The 19,701-nt window shown below is 45.6% G+C and overlaps 2 protein-coding genes across 4 annotated transcripts in view; one reads left to right on the top strand and one right to left on the bottom strand.

Moving 5' to 3' along the window:
• The window catches only part of CUNH11orf74 (chromosome unknown C11orf74 homolog), a 62,299-nt gene extending 45,686 nt beyond the window's left edge, over positions 1–16,613 (bottom strand). For 2 of the 3 annotated variants that reach the window (XM_024215463.3, XM_024215465.3), the window contains exons 1-2: positions 16,534–16,568; positions 3,671–3,809 (exon numbers count right to left, since the gene is read on the bottom strand). The gene's annotated coding sequence lies outside the window, so the exon portion shown is untranslated. Of the gene's footprint in view, positions 1–3,670; positions 3,810–16,533 lie in introns of all 3 variants that reach the window. The other variant, XM_024215464.3, reaches the window with a different exon arrangement.
• RAG2 (recombination activating 2) lies at positions 14,549–19,646 on the top strand. Its single transcript, XM_024215462.2, has 2 exons — positions 14,549–14,561; positions 18,031–19,646. Exons 1-2 carry the CDS (start codon positions 14,549–14,551, stop codon positions 19,644–19,646), a joined length of 1,629 nt encoding a protein of 542 aa, XP_024071230.1.
• Positions 19,647–19,701: the final 55 nt, after the last annotated feature.

The raw sequence follows: 19,701 nt of genomic DNA, 5'->3' as shown, positions 1-19,701 counted from the left end.
GGTTTTCCAGGCTTGGCAAACGGTCACTTTCTCAAGTTTTGAAAGTCTCTCTGCAAAAGAATGGACCAGATTCTGCTCTTGGTTACAGCAGTGTAACTGTGGAGTCAGTGGAGTTGCTCCAGATGTACACCAGTGTAAATGAGACCAGTGTCTGGCCTTAGCTATGCTGAAGAGTGAAATATAGTTCATCTTGGCTAAGGAAATAAAATAAGTACTGTAATCTGTATAATTCATAGGGTGAATTTCCTTTTACATTTTTTGAAAACCACAAAAGCGCATTACAGAACAAAATAATTAGTTATACGGTTGATAAATCCTGAGATGGGAGATAAAAAACCCACCTCCTTTTCATTTATTGTCACCTACATGTATATTTTACCCCTGCTGATGTGTGTTAGGGTTTTGCTATTTTATTTCCAGGGGTCTATTGCAGGCCTAGTAACATTAGGAGATGGTGACTAGGAAGAATCAGGTGGATTCTTTATAGAAGCATAAGGTTCTATCAATCATAAAAACTCCGATTTTCCACACCATGAAATATGCAAATCGCTTTGCATGCGGATTCTACACCCAAATGGTCTGTTCATTCTAATTCTAGTCACTCTGGAGAAGTTTTGGGTTCTATGTTGCATGGGTCTGGATGATAAGGGTTGAGACTTGGTGGATTATTAGCATTCTTGAAATTGACAAGTTGTACATGGCTGGAAATGTGTTAGGAAAACTGTCCCAACACTATCTACCTACGTTCTTATACTGGCACATTTTTACTCCATTGTGGCTTCCTGCTGCATCGCTTCTACACCAGTCCCGTGTCTCTCTTAAATAAAGACCAGCAGTTGTTTCAGACTGTGTCAGCCCTGTGCAGAAATTTTGTGGTGCAAACAAGGGAAACCAGGCTGACCAGCAAACTCTCATTTTCGTTTTTGAACTAACCCATATCTGAACCCTGCTCTCCAAAAGCTAAAGGCTAGTGCATTCATGCAATTCACAATATACAAGAGGCACCCTAGCTGAACTCATATCAACAAAGCAACTGAGTTTCTCTTAGCTTAGCATTCTGGATCTCCTAATGCTTGAGAATCCTTCAGGATTTCTACGTTTGTTGTGGCCATATTTCTCAGGATGCGACTTTTTAAGGATTAGTTACACTGTGGTACCTCCACCCAAATCTAGAGGAAAAGAGACAATATAGAATCAGAAAATTGGCAGGGATTGAAGTCAATTTTTTGTCTTGCAGAGGAGAGAATCAGACTGAAGGAAAAATAGGGGCATATAGAGCCTTTCAAAGGAGGATGGCTGAGTAGTAAGGTGCTCAATGACAGTCCTGAAAGACCTGGGTTTGAGTCTCGCTCAATCTCACAGTGAAAGGCCACGTCCAGTTCACCCAGCTGTAAAACAGATACCTGACCTATTGGGCTAGGGCAGTCAAAGGCAGTTGGACGTGATGCTGGCTACATCATTCCCTTGTGTACTGTTAGCTATGACATGGAGGTGCCTGAACTGCATCAGCCTGATGAGCCCTTGGCTTGGGGAAACTTTGACTGCTAGGTCACCAGTTCAAATCTAGCTCAGGCTGATATCAGCCAAAAGGCACTGTCACATGACAGCTGTTTGGCTGCTTATGTAAAAGCTGTTGGTGAATTAGTACAATTCCTAGTGGATCTGATGTCTGCTGTCACTAACAGTCTCAATAATGAGAACAAGGCCTGAATGGACCATGATGACTGATATCATCCCTTTTCTCCCCAGAGGTGGTCCCTCCAATACATCAAAAGAGTTATGAAGTTTCTCCTTGGGGGAAGAGGATGTCAAATCCTCCTGAATCCTTTCCACTTGTTAGAAGCACTGGAGGGAAGTATAACTGGGTTCAAAAAATAATTAGGTAAGTTCATGGAGGATAGGCCCCTCAATGGCTATTAGCCAAGATGATCAGGGATGCAACCCCATGCTCTGGTGTCCCTAAACTTCCAATTGCCAGAAGCTGGGACTGGATGATAGAGGATGGATCAGTTGATAATTGCCCTGTTCTGTTCATTCCCTCTGAAGTATCTACACTGGCTACTGTCTGAAGACAGGATACTGGGCTAGGTGGGCCATTGGTCTGACCCGGTATGGTTGTTTTTACATTCTTATGAATAGTAACAGAATATGAGTTTCTGAAAATGATGTATTTAAGCAGAAACCAAATTTTTTTCTTTTAGAAAAATTTGCATTCCTTTCCTGCTCATCCATCCAAGTTACAGTAATGAGGTTACTTCAGGCTATCATTCATTAAGGCTTGCTGATCATCAGCAGATTGTGCAGAATCAATTTTATTTCCCAAAATGTAGTCTTCCTCTCAGCTGTTTAAACCAAACCAGAGATGTCTGCAGTGTATCCCAGAGGCAAGTTGGCTGAGTATTAGCATGATTTCAATTACACAGTTATTAATTCCATTAAAAAATGAAAAATGTAGTAGCTATGAAACATGGACTTCTTGTTTTATACAGCATTTTTGAGCACGTCATTACTATTTTTTTAAGTCATTATATTTTTTAAACCAGTGAAAGCAAAATGAACTTACGAACTTATAAACTGAGAAAGCAGCAGTGCCTAACCGCACATAGAAAAATCCTACATAATTCGACTGTTCAGAAATAAATATTCCACTACTGCATTATGTGGTATAGTCTTTTTGATTATCATACAAAGGGGAAAGTCACATTCCAATGCTGGGAATTTGGATCTGTCAACAATCATCCTCAATAAAAACAGGTAATTCATTAGTATATTTATTTATAGAGCAGTATTTAGATGCATGTAGAGATACAGGAAGACAGAGTCACTGTCCTGAAGAGTTTATCATCTAAATCTGAATGTCTCAGGCTCCACAACTGTATTAGTTTAACGTCAGATGCTCTGTTTTAACTGTATAGTGCCTGATCCATTCCCCTACACAGTCATTCCACTACCTATATCGGACTCAAATCATTGTTTTCCAAATCTCCTTGAGATATCCAGATTATAAAACCAAAATCTGTTCTCTTCCAGCCTAGATGACAGTGATAAGCCACATACATTTCTATAGCACCTTTCATCAGTAAAACTTACTAACTTTGCTCTTGCACCAGCAAAACCTCCATGCAAGGAACTTCCTTTGCCCTGAATTGTGGCCTGGCTAGGGTGGCAGAATAGAGGCTAAGGGAGAGCCAGGCATGCAGCAGTGTAGGAGGGGAAGCAGGCCCCTGCTACAGCTGAACTGTGTCTCATATACCCTATACTGCTAACACCTACAGCCATTTCTCACTTAGCCTTAGTAGTAGGGGTCTATGCTTCTGAAGCAACAGGGTCTGAATTCTGTCCCCACTGTCACAATGGTGATCAGCATGGAGGTCACCATGAAGTCTTAGGTGGCTATGGATTTGCTACAATATTATTATTATTGCAATAAGTTAGCATCAGGTCTCTGTAGGGCAGAAGTAAATGTGAGTCTAAATTAAGCAAGAGTCTAAATTAAGCAAGTGTGCTTCGTAACATGGTGCAATTGACAGATGGGTCATAAGTACCCTGCATTTCACAGTCCTATCGCCTGCCTACTGGACAGCTCAAGAACCTCAGTGACAAACTCCTCAGAAAGCTGTGGTCCATCCACCTTGGCCAGAACGGCAGTCCCTGTAATATGTTTACTCACAGTATATCATTCAGCCTCTGGATGGTCCTGTGTGCTGTATAGTTCCAAACAGGGTGTGGTCCCTGGTAAACAATAGAGACAAAGGTGGAACTCAAGCTGAATGGAAGCCTGTTTGTCTGTAGTTGTAGCTTTTTTCTTCCTGTTGAAGAAGAGCTTAAATTGAGTCCATATATCAGAAAAGTCACTACAACATGGTACTTCAAGAGAACAGAGAATAAAAGAGGTATAAGAGGGGTGATGCTTGGGGATCCCTAACTTTCTCGAGACAGGAGCAACAACTTTTTAAAAACTACATTCCTCTACAGCAGTTTGTCATGTTGGTTGGATTGCAGCACTGCAGTTGTACAGAAAAACTCCCTCCCCTCCTTGTGTTACAGTCCTGCCCTACCTACCTCCTCCCACAACCCCCAGCCACCTGCAACTAGACAGCAGCTCCTGGAATGAACTTTAAAGAAGACCCTAAGCCTCTGGTTATGAGCAGGTGCAGATCAACTGAACTATATGAACGAACTCAAAGCATGGATGTTTCAGTTATGAAGGAGAAAAACTTTCAAATGATTCTTGGATGTTTCTTGTTTTAGTTCAAACTGTTTTCAAGACCTAGGGGCCTGATCCCACTGAAGTCACTGGAAGTTTCCCACTGACTTTAGTGGGAGACGGAGCAGGCCTTTAGATGCACATGTGTGCAGCACCCATTTACTTGACTGGGATTTGCTTGTGCTTTTATAATACTTGGCCCTAAATCTCATCTTTGGAGATGCCCTGCTATCTAAGAACTTTAACTGCAAGCAACCATACTGCTCTCGTTTGATTGTGGAAATATTACCTGAGTTCAGTGCCTAATTAGGTGTTGTGCATTCCAAATGGCTCTGACAGTGCTGCCTACTTAAAAGATTGTTTAGGGAAAGAAAAGAATTGGACTGGCTACAAGGGTAAATTTCTTTTTCTAAAACCAGCAGCCACAATCCCATGAGGTGTGACCTTTTCAGATCTCAGAGAATAAGCGCTGGTGGGTTTCATCAGTTCTGGTATGGGAGGCCTCCAAAGAAACCTCATTTGCTTCAAAAGGTGATGTTAGGAATGCAGTTGGGCACTCTTTAACATTGGGTACATCTACACAGTGAGCAACAGTACAGCAGTGAGTTTAGAGCCCGGATCAACAGACGTGGGCTCATGGGGCTCACACTACAGAGCTAAAAATAGCTATGCAGAAATTACATCTTGGCCTGGAGCTTGGCCAACCCCCCTCCCTTGGCTTCAGAACCTGAGCCCAAATGTCTCCACTGCTAATTTTAGTGCTATAGCGCAGGCGTCACGAGCCCAAGTCTGTCTCTGAGACTTGCTGCTGCAGGCAGTATAGACATAACCCATGTCAGTGCTGAATGCCCAGCAGGGCCGTCCCTGGGGGGGTGAGGGGCCTGGGGCGGAAGTGACGAATCCGTCACTTCCGGGACCGACCTGTCACTTCAAGGACCGACCGTGCCCGGCGCCAGTCAATTGCACCAGCAGCCCGTGAGGCCCCCCAAAGCGCAGGGCCCAGAGCAGTCGCCCCAATTCGCCGTACCCAACGGACGGCTGATGCCCAGTAAGGTATAGTGTTAAAGGGCACTGTTCTGAGGTCATTAAGGACCCCATGGTACTTTTCACCAGAGCCAGTGTCAGCTCTACAACCCTCTTGCACTTGAATAAGACATCCTTCACTCTCCATAGCAAACTGCAGTGCACGGTTAGCCAATTGATGAGGTCCACCTCAGAGGTGACTGCATGTCATTGGCAGATGTTTTTTTGAAATTTTTAAAGCAATTTGGGATCATTTGGAATGAAGGATCGTGTATTAAATGTAAGAGACATATTTCAAATGAATTCCCGTAGAAGAAATAAATCAATTGAAACAATCTGGCCAGTTAGCAAGTGATCAGTTAAAGACCTGCTACCTAAATTCATTTTTATTAAAATACTATTTTTAAAGGAATGGGTCTGTTAAATGGATACAGTTTTTGTATGGTGCTATGCCTTTAACTGCCAAACAAATTCAGGAGGAGAATCCGACATTTTCATGTTAGGAATCTGAGTTTTCTGAGCGCACATAATTGTGTACAGGATTCTTCTGATTTCCCTTGTGGACAGGTGACTCCAAAACTACCTACTGCAGGAGTTCATGCCCCTTCCTCTGAAGGAGCTGATCACTGTTGGAGAAAGGCGACTGTACTAAAAAGACCATTGTTCTCATCCAGTAGGGCAGTACTTGTGATTAGCATTTTGTTACAGGCAAAGTTTAACCTCCCTTTCCTCTGAGCCAAATTAATTATGTCAGAAAGACAAGCATTTTCTAAGGACAAGACACACTAAGTGACACAGGGAGAGTAAAATGAGTCTAAAATATGAGGTGAGGCACTAGAAAAAAATTGTCAATTTTCTTTTGAAATCTGTGCAGCACTTCTGCAGTCAGACCAACTTTTCCTCTGATCATACCAACTAAAGAGGGTCAGGCTCGGTCAATACTTGGATGGGAAACTGACAAATATCATCTAGGTGCTACTGGAAATAGAAATGAACATGATCTGAACAGCCCAGAATTTGGGGGAAGTTCAATTCTGGATCTGAACATTGTGGTTCAAGTCCATCTTTATTAATGTGATGGCCTCCAAGTGTCAGCACTGAAGCACTGTACCAACACGGGTGTTAGAGGACATTGTGCTGCTGGAGGTGCCATATTTCAGATGAGACATAAAGCCACCCTTATGTCTGCATTACAGTCATTAAAGGTCTCCTGGCACTTTTTACAAGAGTGTATTCATCCTGATGTCCTGGACAAATTCCAATTCAGGTTCTTTCCCTTGAGGGCATGGCTACACTTGCAGATGTAGAGCGCTGTGAGTTAAACCAGCCCTCGGAAACCGCATCAGGGAAAGCGCTGCAGCGTGTTCACACTGTCAGCTGCAAGCGCACTCAGGGGCGGCTCTATGTATTTTGCCACCCCAAGCAAGCACAGCAGTCAGGCAGCCTTCAGCGGCATGCCTGCAGGAGGTCTGCCGGTCCTGCGCCTTCGGCGTACTCGCCACCGAATTGCCGTCGAAACCGCAGGACCGGCGGACCTCCCACAGGCATGCCGCCGAAGGCAGCCTGACTGCCGCCCTCACGGCGACTGGCACGCAGCTTGCCGCTCCAGGTGCGCTGGTGGCTGGAGCCGCCCCTGAATGCACTGGCGTGGCCACATTTGCGGCACTTGCAGCGGCATTGGGAGCGGTGCATTATGGGCAGCTATCCCACAGAGCACCTCTTCCCATTCTGGCACTGTGGCTTCTGCGAAGGAGGCAGGGAGGTGCAGGTCATTCTGGGTCCTGTCCCGTTGCCCCGTGATGCATCGCTTCACATCCCAGCAATCCCTGTGCTTCCGTACACATTTGGCGCCATCTTTCAACGTTTTTTGTACTACGCGCTCTGTCTTCCCTTTCTGTCTGAGGGAATGGATCCCGAACAGCTGAGGAATATGCTGATGGGTTTCGACAGCATGTCACGAATTGCAGTCGAGTTACTCCTTAAGCTACAAACTGACAGTGAGGAGTCCGACAATGATGTCAACTCGCATAAAGCATACAACACGAGACTGCTTGTGGCATTCACGGACATGCTCATGACAGTGGAAAGCCGCTTTTGGGCTCAAGAAACAAGCACTGAGTGGTGGGATCACATCGTCATGCGAGTCTGGGATGACAAGCAGTGGCTGCAGAACTTTTGGATGAGAAAAACCACTTTCATGGGACTGTGTGCTGAGCTCGCCCCCACCCTGCGGTGCAAGGACAGAAGATTGAGAGCTGCCCTGCCAGTGGAGAAGCAGGTGGCTATTGCAATCTGGAAGCTGGCCACTCCAGACAGCTACCGATCAATCGCTAACCAGTTTGGAGTGGGAAAATCGACCGTTGGAATCGTGCTGATGCAAGTTTGCAGGGCCATTAATTGCATCCTACTCAGAAGAACCGTGACTCTGGGTAACCTGCGTGACATTGTGGCTGGCTTTGCACAAATGGGTTTCCCTAACTGAGGAGGGGCAATAGATGGGACACATATTCCAATACTGGCAACAGCCCACCTAGTACATTAATCGGAAGGGGTATTTCTCTATGGTTCTCCAGTCACTTGTGGATCACCGTGGGTGTTTCATTGACATTAACGCAGGTTGGTCCGGAAAGATGCATGACGCAAGCATCTTTCGGAACACAGGCCTGTTCAGGAAACTGCAAGCCGGGACTTTCTTCCCAGACCAGAAGATCACCATAGGAGAAGTCGAAATGCCCATTGTGATCCTTGGAGACCCTACTTACCCTTTAATGCCGTGGCTCATGAAACCGTACACAGGGAGCCTTGACAGCAGCAAGAAGCGGTTCAACAACAGGCTGAGTCAGTGCAGAATGACTGTGGAGTGTGCTTTTCGCTGTTTAAAGGGCCGCTGGCACTGTCTGTATGGGAAGCTGGACCTGGCCGATGACAACATTCCCACGCTTATATCCACATGCTGTACCCTCCATAACATTTGTGAAGAAAAGGGTGAAAGATTCACTCGGGCATGGACCTCGGAGGTTCAACACCTGGAGGCTGAATTTGAACAGCCAGAGAGCAGAGCTATTAGAGTGGCCCAAAGGGGGGCTGCGAGGATTAGGGATGCCTTAAGGGAGCAATCTGAGGGTGAAAGCCACCAGTAATGTTTGGTGCCCTCCACGGGAGTGAAGTGAAGTGCAGTGGTTCCAATGTTAGTAGGAATCTGTGTTTGCTACATATGATGCACAGACTTGCCTGTTGCTTTCCTGGGCTACGGTTGAATTTTTTCTTAATGCAATAATAAAGAATGTTTTCAAAGCCAAAAAAATCATTTATTGAAAAGAAACACAACTGCTTGGGAAACAAAAAGGGCATGACACAACTGTGCTGTTTGGGACGAGGGAAGGAGGTGGGGTGGGGAACGGGACAATCACAGATTTGCGTATGTCCTGTTATCATACTCAGCCTTCCTGTCTGGAGTGCCTTGCAATGAGTGCTGCACTTCAGGCTGGCTAAAATGCATGGTGATGGGGTTGAGTGCAGTGGGTAAGGATTGTAGTTTCAGGGCTGGGTGGTGAAGCTACAGGTGTTGGAAGCAGCTGGTGGCGATAAGAACCCAGATGTTGTGAAAAGTGGGTTGGCGGTGACATGGGGGCATAAGTGAAAGAGTTTTGGGACAAGGGCTGAGGGGGAGGCGGGCACAGAAGTGCTCCGCCTACATTGCTATGAGCGCCTGTATTGAGTCCACTTGATGCTCCATGATGCTTAGCAGCTGCTCCATGCTTTGGTGCCAGCGATCCGCATTCTGCTGGCGGACCCTCCTTTCACTCTCCCGCCACTCCTGCACTTTTTGGTTTTCATTAAGGGACTGCTGCACTACTTCATGCAGCATGTCCTCTTTGCTTCTACACATCCGCTTCCTGATTCTTTGGAGTCTTTTGGCCGTTGATAACAAGGACGGCTGGGATCTCACGGTTGCATCTGTAAAGCCAAAATACAACACTTAACAAAGGCAGCATCGTTCACACTAGTCAGAGCAATGATTCGGCCATACTTAAAGACAAGTCCAGTGTACACAATAGCAGAAATTGCCCATCCCAAAGCGAGCACACATAACCCACAGGAGCCCCAAAATAGTGACTAAACACAGGGGCAAGGGGGATTGATTGTTTCACAGCTGTACTGTCCTCTGTGGTTCTGTGCCTTGGGGAGAGCCAATATCTACTGAACACTGTCCCCACATTTTCCACAGGATGAGTTCGTCCTGGAAGATATCTCGCTGCTGAGGGTGACCTGGGAAGCAAGGGAGGGTCTTCTACTACAATGCGGCTTCCGCCCTGGCCCATATGCAGCTTGCCTGTATGCAGCAATGGTCCCCCCACCCGTCATGGCACAGTGGCATGGACATGTTAGCCTTACTGGGACAAGGAGCACAGTAGCTCTGCCAAGGAACCTGTGCAAGCGGATTGCCCAGCTTCTGCATGAGACCTTTGAAGAGATCACTGAAGCCGATTACCGCGATGTGAGAGAGCACATCAACGCTCGATTCCGCATCTAGGCATGCATGTAGCTCTAACCCTCCTTGCCCCAAGAGCCCACACCTAACAACTTCCTTCCCAAAATAAAAGTCGCTTACCGGGCACCTCCTCTGGTGTTTGTTCTTCCCCAAGCACCATTGGCTGCGACTGTCTACCTTGCTCCTGGCTTGAAAACAGCTCCTGGCTGCATTCATCTAGGGATGCCGGGCTGTCTCCCTCCTCCTCAGCACCCTCGCTCCCGCTTTCCTCCTCCTCCTGCCTTGTTGAACTGGGCTCTGAAGTGTCCATGGTGCTCTTCAGAGTGGAAGTGGGGTCGCCCCCAAGTATTGCGTCCAGCTCTTTGTAGAAACGGCAGGTCGTGGGTGCAGCACCGGAGTGGCAGTTTGCCTCGCACACTTTGCAGTAGGCATTCCGCAGCTCCTTCACTTTAACGCTGCACTGCCGTGCATCCCGGTCATGGCCCCTTTCCATCATGTTCCTTGATATCTGCCCAAAGGTATCGTAATTCCTACAGCTGGAGCGCAGCTGGGACTGGACAGCTTCCTCCCCCCATACACTGATGAGGTCCAGCACCTCGCCAGTGCTCCATACTGGGGATCGCCTGGCACGTGTAGGCATGGTCACCTGGAAAGATTCGCTGAGAGCACTCCCCGCCTGGCTGAGCAAGCGTTATGCTTCTCGTGGAGGTGGATTACCAGGAGCGCTCCAGCCATGGAGTCCGGGTGCTCTACGTGCCTTGCCAGTGTGGACGCGTCATGAATTAGTGTGCCCGGGGCTGCTTTAATGAGCTCTAACTCGCAAGTGTAGCCAAGCCCTTAAATTCCCACTGCACTTTCAATTGGATATAGGGTGACCAGACAGCAAGTGTGAAAAATTGGGACAATGGGTGGGGAGTAATAGGCACCTATATAAGACAAAGCCCTGAATATCGGGACCGTCCCTATAAAATTGGGACATCTGGTCACCCTAATTGGATACCAGATTGTTCTTAACTGTTGTGCGGAGTTGCTCTGTGACGTAAAACAGCTGCTGTGTCCCACCTTCAGAGGCTGCTGTATTTCAGTGGTAGCTGAAATGATCCCTTGCCAACCACAGAAGGGAGCTGGTGAGGCAGCTGTGAACTCTGTTCCTGCTTCTTCCACTGAGTTGCTGAGTGATCATATAGGCAAGTCACTTAGTCTCTCTGAGCCCCAGTTGCTCCATCTGTAAAAGGGATCTATTCTCAGGGGAATTAGTAGGCTTAATTATGGTTTGTGTGAAAACGGTTCTGAGGAACTCTGATGAAAAGTGCCACAGAAGTGTGCAGAGTACTAATATTCTTTTAGAGCCTGAAACAAAGCCCTTTGAAGTCAATGGAAAAGTTTCTATTCACTTCAATGGGCTTTGAATCAGAGCTTAAGCCTTCACTTATTCGGTTGCACACACTTACTACTTCTTTTACTCAGTTTCAATGTCATAATCTAGTTATAGCCTGAGAATTCCAAGGGGAAAAAATTATTCCAATCAAAGTGTTGGGGTTGTTTAAGTTTGTAGAAATTAGAATTCCAAACGTTGTCTTTGAATTTAGCAGTGACTTTATAACACAGTAGTATCCAAAAGTCGCAGCAAAAATCAGACCCCACTGGGTTGGTCACTGTACAAATATCAAATAAAAAATAGCATCTACCCCCAATGAATTTACAATCTAAATAACAGAGGTCTACTGTCATTCTGAGCTGGCTAGGCATGAACAGGTTAAACTTCTAAAGGTGCAAGATGGATTTCTTTTTGCACTATCTAAAAAAAAAACGGTCACAGACAGTTAGCCACATTAGAGGAGTACTAAGGAGCACATCTGCAAGCTAAGCATACATACCTTCTGCCTGCCTGCTTGTCCATGCCACAGCCCCTCTTTGTGCAGTCACAGAAGATTCCACAAGTGCTGACTTTTGAATCCCCGTTACAAACAAAGGTTTCAGGAGGAAGCAAAAACCCTCCATCAGCCAGGTACGTCTAATATGTTTATTGTTTTACCCAAACAAACCCTGGGTTCCAAAGTTAGAGAAAGCTTTGAGAAATGTTATCTACATGCTTCACTAGTTGGCTGGTTTAGACTAGAGCTGTCTGGGGGGTCCAGATGGGAATCTGATCCTAAAGAATTTAGGAGCCACATTTGCTTCTCAGTCTACAAATCTTGGGTGTGTGCTGTGGGGAGTTAGCCCCAGCTCCTTCAGAAGGCCCTGGGTTAATCTTTTTGAAGAAAATGCTGCAATGGCAGAATCATCAGAGAGGAAAATAAAATGTAATTTTGCAAAGTAGCTTTTAATCCCTGCACTAAGCACCTGTGTTCCTGCCAAGATACCAGTGATTACAGACTGATGGGAGAATTTGAGAAACAGCAGAGGGAGCATTTACAAATTAAGACTCAATGTTACCCTGGGATCTAATCTCTTAGAGAGTCAGCAGTCTAACATTCTAATAAAAGCTATTGAAATAGCAAATAAAGTGCTTTGCAAATCTGTTTGTGACTAGAAGCTGAGTTGGTTCACTAGATTCATGGGGTCATATCATTCATTACTTGCAATTTAGTATCCAGACAGCTACCAGGTATTTGTGAAAACAGCTGTGGGTACTAAACGTTTTATGAATTTTAGCCAAATGATTATATATTTGAAAATTCATATTAAATAGCGATGTTTGTTATTCATTATCCTCCTGTTTAAATTGCTTCAGTCATCGACTTGGAGAGCAGAAACATTATCATGTGACTTAGGTGATCAATCAAACAGGGTTTATAGTCAAAGAGGACACAGTTAAGGGAAAAAAAGAGTTATCTGAAAACTATACATCCCAAGTTTTTCAATGGCTATTTCTGAAAAAACAAAGACATTTTTGCTGGACATGTTGGTAACACAGGCTCCCCACTAGGTTCTAACACAATCCCCACAACACGATTTTAAAGGTGCAGATCTGTATCTAGTAGGCACGACAGGAGGTTTCAAATCATTTTAGCCAACTCAGTTTTAAAAAGCACCTTTATTCTTTATCCTCATGTAGACAGACTCCTATTTGACAGACAGACTCCACTCATTCTCCCTTCTCAATCACATCAAATCCAAGCTTCTTGTTAACCACTTTCTATACCCTACACAGTATTGCCAGTCCCAAGCATTCAAAAATCATGACTCAAGCCCCAAAAATGCATAAGATTTTAAAACATAATATATTCAAGGTTCTTTTTATTTCTCTTCTGGCTTTTGAGCCTTTAGCGTTCACACAGATCACGCTCTCACAATTTTCTTGCGACTATAAGGGCTACAAACTTATTTTTTCTTTTAAAATGAAAAATGAGATTCTCATCAAACCACCTGTCGTGGAGCTGGGGCTTTAATAAAAATCCTAGATAGCATGAAAATCATAAGATTTGGCAACACTGCCTACATAACTCTGCCCCACCCCCCTTATTTGTCCTTGTCTCTTATAGTTAAGGCTAAGATTTTGTCAGGGATATTTTTAGTAAAAGTCAGGGACAGGTCACGGGCAATATAGAAAAATTCACGGAAGCCCGTGACCTGTCCCTGACTTTTACTAAAAATATCCCTGACAAAATGGGGAGCCCAGCTGTGGGGGCTGCACCAAGCTGTGGGGGCTGCTCCAAGCTCTGGGTGCCCACACTACCTGTGGGGACTCAGAGCTCCAGGATTCCCAGCCTCAGAGCTCCGGGGTACCCCCGCCACCTGCAGAGACTGGGAGCTCTGAAGGACTCCTGGGGCCCACGGCATCTCAGAGCTGGGGGGCCCCCACCCCCCGTGTCAGCCGGGAGCTGCGGGAGCCCTGCTGCGGCTAGGAGCTGTGACCCCACCGCCACCGCAAGTGGCAGGGAGCTCTGGGGGGCCCAACTGCCTGTGTTGGCCGGGAGCTGCGGCTGCCCATAGAGGCCAGGAGCTGTGGCCCCGCCACCCACGGCAGCTTGGATCTGCAACACCGCTGCCCATGGCAGCTGGGAAGTCCGTGGGGCCCCCGGCACCCACGGCCACATGGAGCTGCAGGGTCTCCCCACCACTCACTGAGGCCAGAAGCTGTGGCCTCACTGCCCATGGCAGTTGGGAACTCCGGGGGACCCCGGCACCCACAGCCGCAGGGAGCAGCGGGGGGACTCTGCAGCTTCCGGCCAACAGGGCTGAATTCATGGAGGTTGCTGGAAGTCATGGATTCTGTGACTTCCGCGACCTCCATGAAAAAATTATAGCCTTATCCTATCTCCTAGAACTGGAAGGGACCTTGAAAGGTCATCGAATCCAGCCCCCTGCCTTCACTAGCAGGACCAAGTACTGATTTTTGCCCCAGATCCCTAAGTGGCCCCCTCAAGGACTGAACTCACAACCCTGGATTTAGCAGGCCAATGCTCAAACCACTGAGCTATCCCCCTTAGTTATGGTGTCCTTCCCACCCCATCTTGTGCTCCACCTGTGGTGCCAGGACAAATGCTCATTTGTCCATTTCCCCCCCGCAATCATCTTCCACCTTGCCCCCTACCCATGGAACACATCCATGGAACACTCCTGACCCACCACCCTCTCTTCTTATAAGAAACCTTTCTCTCCTTTACTCATTAAACCACTCACTTATGCAGAGTGCAAGTTCTAATGTTGGAAGTGAGGGGTGTGAGATCTCTGGAATTTAAGCTAGTAATTGCTGTTGGGAGATGACAAGGGATAAGGGAAATTAAGTAGGTTTATTTAACAAAATAATTTGTAACCAACAAGTTTTGTTTCTGACAAGGTTTGTGTCTATCATCACCTCAATCAATCTACCTGTGTTCTCCATGTCCACTGAAGGTAGGACAAGAAGAAATGGGCTTAATCTGCAGCAAGGGAGATTTAGGGTAGATATTAAGAAAAACTTTCTATCTACAAGGGTAGCGAAGCACTGGAATAGTCTTCCAAGAGAGTTTGTGGAATTCCCATCACTGGCGGTTTTTAGGAACAGGTTACATAAATACCTGTCAGGGATGGTCTACATATACTTGATCCTGCCTCAGTGCAGGGGTCAGGCCTTGATGATTTCTCGTCCCTTCCAGCTCTACATTTCTATGATTCTATGACTGAATAGCACAATCCTGTTATGACAAAAGGATGCTGCAAATAAACTGGTCAGTCTTTTCCATCTCTAATTTCTCTGATCCCCGGAGGTAAATGGAAGAATGGACCCTTCAGTGTTATTTTCCAACATGTTTTGTAAATTTATACATTATTTTAAACTGAGGTTTTAGAATAAAGAAAGCAAATGCTAAACATTCGATTAGAACCTGTCTCAAAGAAGCAGGTGGTGAATGACAAAGGCAAATAACAAATACAAACAACAAAGAAATTGAGCATAATATGAAAACAAACAAAAAACATCTTGGGATTTTCAAACCAAACAGAAGGTGATTAGCTACTGATACACTGGGTCAAATTCCTCCCTGAACTACTATGACCTCATCCTCTAGGACCTTCATAACACCCACATGGTGACATTAAATCTGACATGAATTTGGCCCATACATTTAAATAAATGTTACAGTATTTTTATTGCGAATTCTCAAATTTCTCAATGTTCAACTGGATTTTCACTGAGAAATATTACAGTACATCAGGTCTTGTGTGTGTATGGAGAACAGAGTCATTTTTGGATCGCCTGGTCTTAAATGTTTCCTCACTCGCAGACTCCAGATTATTGAATAGGGCTTGTGGATTACAATTCACAGCCCAAGCATTTTATTTATTTTGCCACAAGTATCTTTCTGATGCCTGGATGGGCCAGTATCATGTTTATGCCAAGTTCAGTCCATATTCTAAACAATATGACTAGGGGGAAGAAGGAAAAATGTACAAAACTGAATTTTCCCACCAGCATATTGGTCTTTAAGTTTTTGTAACCCAGACCAGGGGTTCTTAACCTTTTTCTTTCTGAAACCTCCCCCCCTCCCATGTTATAAAACCTCCACGGCCACAACAACTATTTTTCTGCATATAAAAACCAGTGCCAGCGTTAGGGGGTAGCAAGCAGGGCAGTTGTCTGGGACCCCGTGAAGCTAAGCTGCTCAGGCTTTGGCATAAACTCCAGGTGGCAGGGCTGAGGGTAAGGGCTTCAGCCCTGCACGGCTGGACTTTAGCTTTCTGCCCTGGGCCCCAGTGAGTCTAACACCGGCCCTGGTTGGCAGACCCCCTGAAACCTGCTTGTGGCCCCCCCACAAGAACTGCTGACTCAGACTACATGGAGCTTCCTTGTGCTCTGCCCCCTTCCCTGCTCACAGCATGTACACTGTGCAAAATAGGGCAAGGAAAATAAACCAGTCTCTGTGGCATCCAGAGTGTACTAGGAGCTTCAAGGAGAGAAATGGAGAGGAGATACCCGCTCCGCCTGGCCAGGAGTGCAGCCTACAGTGTGATATCTTCACGAACACTACCCTGGGGAAACTAAGGCACAAAGGCAGCAAAGTGACTTGCCCCCAGTCACAGAATAGGTCAGCATCAGAGCCAGACGCAGAGCCCAGAGCAGACCGAACCGCCCTGCCTCCGGGACAATGCACGCTGCGATCTGGAGCTGGGAGGCGGTCCAGCAGCCATCCCTGCCCCTGACATGATGTTGACAAACACATGGAGGGATCCCCCCCCATTTACCCACCCCCATGCCCTGGCGCGTCTCCCGCGCCCAGATGGGTCTGCAGCCTCCCTCCTCTCCCATCTCACGGCTTTCACCAGACCTCTGCTCTCTAACGAGCCTGCAGCCTAACCCTTCACACCCCAACTCTGACAACTCCCCTACCTGAAACCCACTCTGCGGAGGCCACGGCAAATCGGCAACGTACTCGGGCTCAGGCAGCTGCTGGGAAATGTAGTTCCCTCCGCTGGGCAGTTCCCTATTGGGAGATTGACGCTGCCGAGAGAGAAAACTCCAGTTCCCAGAAGGGGTGTGATTCCAAGTGTCTCTTTAAAAGCAATCCCGGCTGGCAGGCAGTGTAGGTGCAGAATGGTTCTGCTAAAGGGTCTATAGGGGTTGGGGATGTGAACAGGTAGGGGAAAGAGTCCCCTCTTTATTAACATTTGAAATACCAGCAGTAATTAAATACAACAAAACCTGACCTCAGCAACCAACCAAGCAACAGGCTGAGATTAGTTACTTAGTATGGTGTCCATTTAAAGATCAAACTAACAGCTCAGGGAAGGCCTGGTTCTCCCACCTTTACCCACAAAAGTGGTATTTGCTCAAGTGAGTAGTGCCAATCAATCAATGGCGTAAATATTACTTAACATATGCGAAAGTTATGGAATCCAATCCAGAGTTACTATCCAAACACCAAATTCAACCTATGAATACATTTTAAGGAAATATTTTATTTATGCTCAGCCTGGTTCAATTATAGAACAACTTGAAACTACATCTCGGAGAAGCTTATGTAGTGAACCATGATACGGTAGTTAGCACTAGGTACAAAAAAACCAGGACACCTGGGATGATCCTGAGCCCATAAAACTGGACAGTTGGGAGTGTGTACTGGGCACCCTTTCAGATTTCCCAGGGCTGCTATGTTAAAAAAAGGATGATTCTGGGAAAACCTGGATAGGTGGCAACCCTTGTTAGAGTCCAGCAAATAAATTCATAACAAATTTATTTTGCAGGAGAGTCAGGTGGAGAGAGGAGATTTCTGTAGATTGTGATTTACTCAGCTTAATTTGTTTTTCAAAATGCACCAAATAATTTCTGTGACTAATTCTTGGTCTATATAGCTCACCTATAGTGTTGATATTCAAACTGCAAACTTTTAATTGAACACATGGGTCACATGGTATGTTTCTATTCTCCGACTGGGCATGGCTCTGAGAATCATGTTTCTGGTTCAGATAGTCATGATTACTAATTCAGAATCTGCCTTTCTTGAACATTCTGCATTATTCACCCTTTCAGTGAACATTCTCCCCCCATTCCCTCTGTTATACTTGTTACCTAGTAAGTTCACAGAAAAAGGGTCACAAATGCAGTCAAATATTCAGAGGGGTATATTTTTTTTACAATATTCACCCAGTTCTGGGATAATTCCTTATTTAGACCTTAATAGCTCTTATATTGCACTTTTCATTTGTAGATCTCAAAGCATTTTACAAGACTGAGTAAATATCATTACTCTATTTTATAGGTGAGGAAACTGAGGTACAGAATTGACATGGCTTGTCCAAGGTCACACAGTCAGTCAGTTGCCTAGCTGATTACCTTGACATTGTTTAAAGGATGCCTGATATGGTTTTCTGTATCTTTTTTTTTCAGATACTGATAGTACCATGACGCAATCACCAGACATAATGTCCCTGCAGATGATATCAGCTATTAATAATTCATCCTTGATTCAGCCAGGCTTTTCTCTGCTGAATTTTGATGGGCAGGTTTTTTTTTTTGGACAGAAAGGCTGGCCAAAGAGATCTTGCCCCACTGGAGTTTTTCTCCTTGACTTAAAAAAAAATGAACTCAAATTGAAGCCTGCATTTTTCTCTAAGGATTCCTGCTATCTTCCCCCTCTCCGTTACCCTGCTGTCTGCCCTCTCAGGGGCAGAACAGAGTCTGAGAAATGCCAGTATGTCATCCATGGTGGGAAAACACCAAACAATGAACTATCTGATAAGATTTATGTTATGGGTATAGCATGCAAGCCTGGCAAGAAAATCACCTTTAAATGCACGGAGAAAGAGTTAGTTGGGGATGTTCCTGAAGCCAGATATGGCCATACCATTAATGTAGTTCATAGCCGAGGTAAAAGCATGAGTGTTATATTTGGGGGAAGGTCATATATCCCTCTTGGACAAAGAACCACAGAAAAATGGAATAGTGTAGTAGACTGTATGCCCCATGTGTTTTTGGTTGATTTTGAGTTTGGATGCTGTACCTCATACGTCCTTCCAGAGCTTCAGGATGGACTTTCTTTCCATGTCTCCATTGCCAGAAATGATACCATCTACATCCTAGGGGGTCATTCTCTTGAAAATAACATCAGACCCCCCAACCTATACAGGCTAAAAATTGACCTGCCACTAGGCAGCCCAGCTGTGAGCTGCACCATCTTGCCTGGGGGGATCTCTGTCTCCAGTCCTCTTGTGACTCAGACTGGCGATAAAGAGTTTGTCATGGTTGGGGGCTACCAGTGTGACAACCAGAAGAGGATGTTTTGTAATACAATCTCTTTAGAAGATAACAACATAGAGATTGTGGAAAGGGAGACCCCAGACTGGACACCAGATATTAAACACTGCAAGATATGGTTTGGTAGTGATATGGGTAATGGGGCCATATTGCTTGGTATACCAGGGGACAACAGGCAACTAATTTCAGATGCAAACTACTTTTACATTTTGAGATGTGGAGAAACAAGAGAAGATGACGAGGAGGCGGCACAAACTTGCAGTCAGACATCTACAGAAGACCCAGGGGACTCCACTCCATTTGAAGATTCAGAGGAGTTCTGTTTTAGTGCCGAAGCCAATCGTTTTGACGATGATGATATTGACACCTATAACGAAGATGATGAAGAAGATGAATCAGAAACAGGCTACTGGATCACCTGCTCTGCCAACTGTGACATTGACATCAACACTTGGGTCCCTTTCTATTCGACTGAACTGAACAAGCCAGCTATGATCTACTGTTCCAATGGAGATGGCCATTGGGTCCATGCTCAGTGTATGGACCTGTCTGAGGGCATGCTCATACGTCTTTCAGAGGCAAATGTCAAGTACTTCTGCAATGAGCATGTTGATCTTGCTAGAGGGCTGCAAACACCGAAGAAGGTTCTGCCTGTGAAAAAACAACCCATGAAACTACTGCGCAGAAAAACATCCATGAAGTTAGCAACTCCAGTGAAAAAATCTTTTCTTCGGAGGTTATTTGAGTAGATTTGAGCTAATGATTAAGGTTCAGCTAGGATTAAATGAAGAAATCACAAACCAA

Source organism: Terrapene carolina, unplaced genomic scaffold (genome assembly GCF_002925995.2).
Source record: "Terrapene carolina triunguis isolate 2854851 unplaced genomic scaffold, T_m_triunguis-2.0 Scaffold96, whole genome shotgun sequence".
Classification (NCBI taxonomy): Eukaryota; Metazoa; Chordata; order Testudines; family Emydidae; genus Terrapene; species Terrapene triunguis.
The sequence above is the reverse complement of the archived record's forward strand: the minus strand, read 5'-3'. Positions and strand labels throughout refer to the sequence as shown.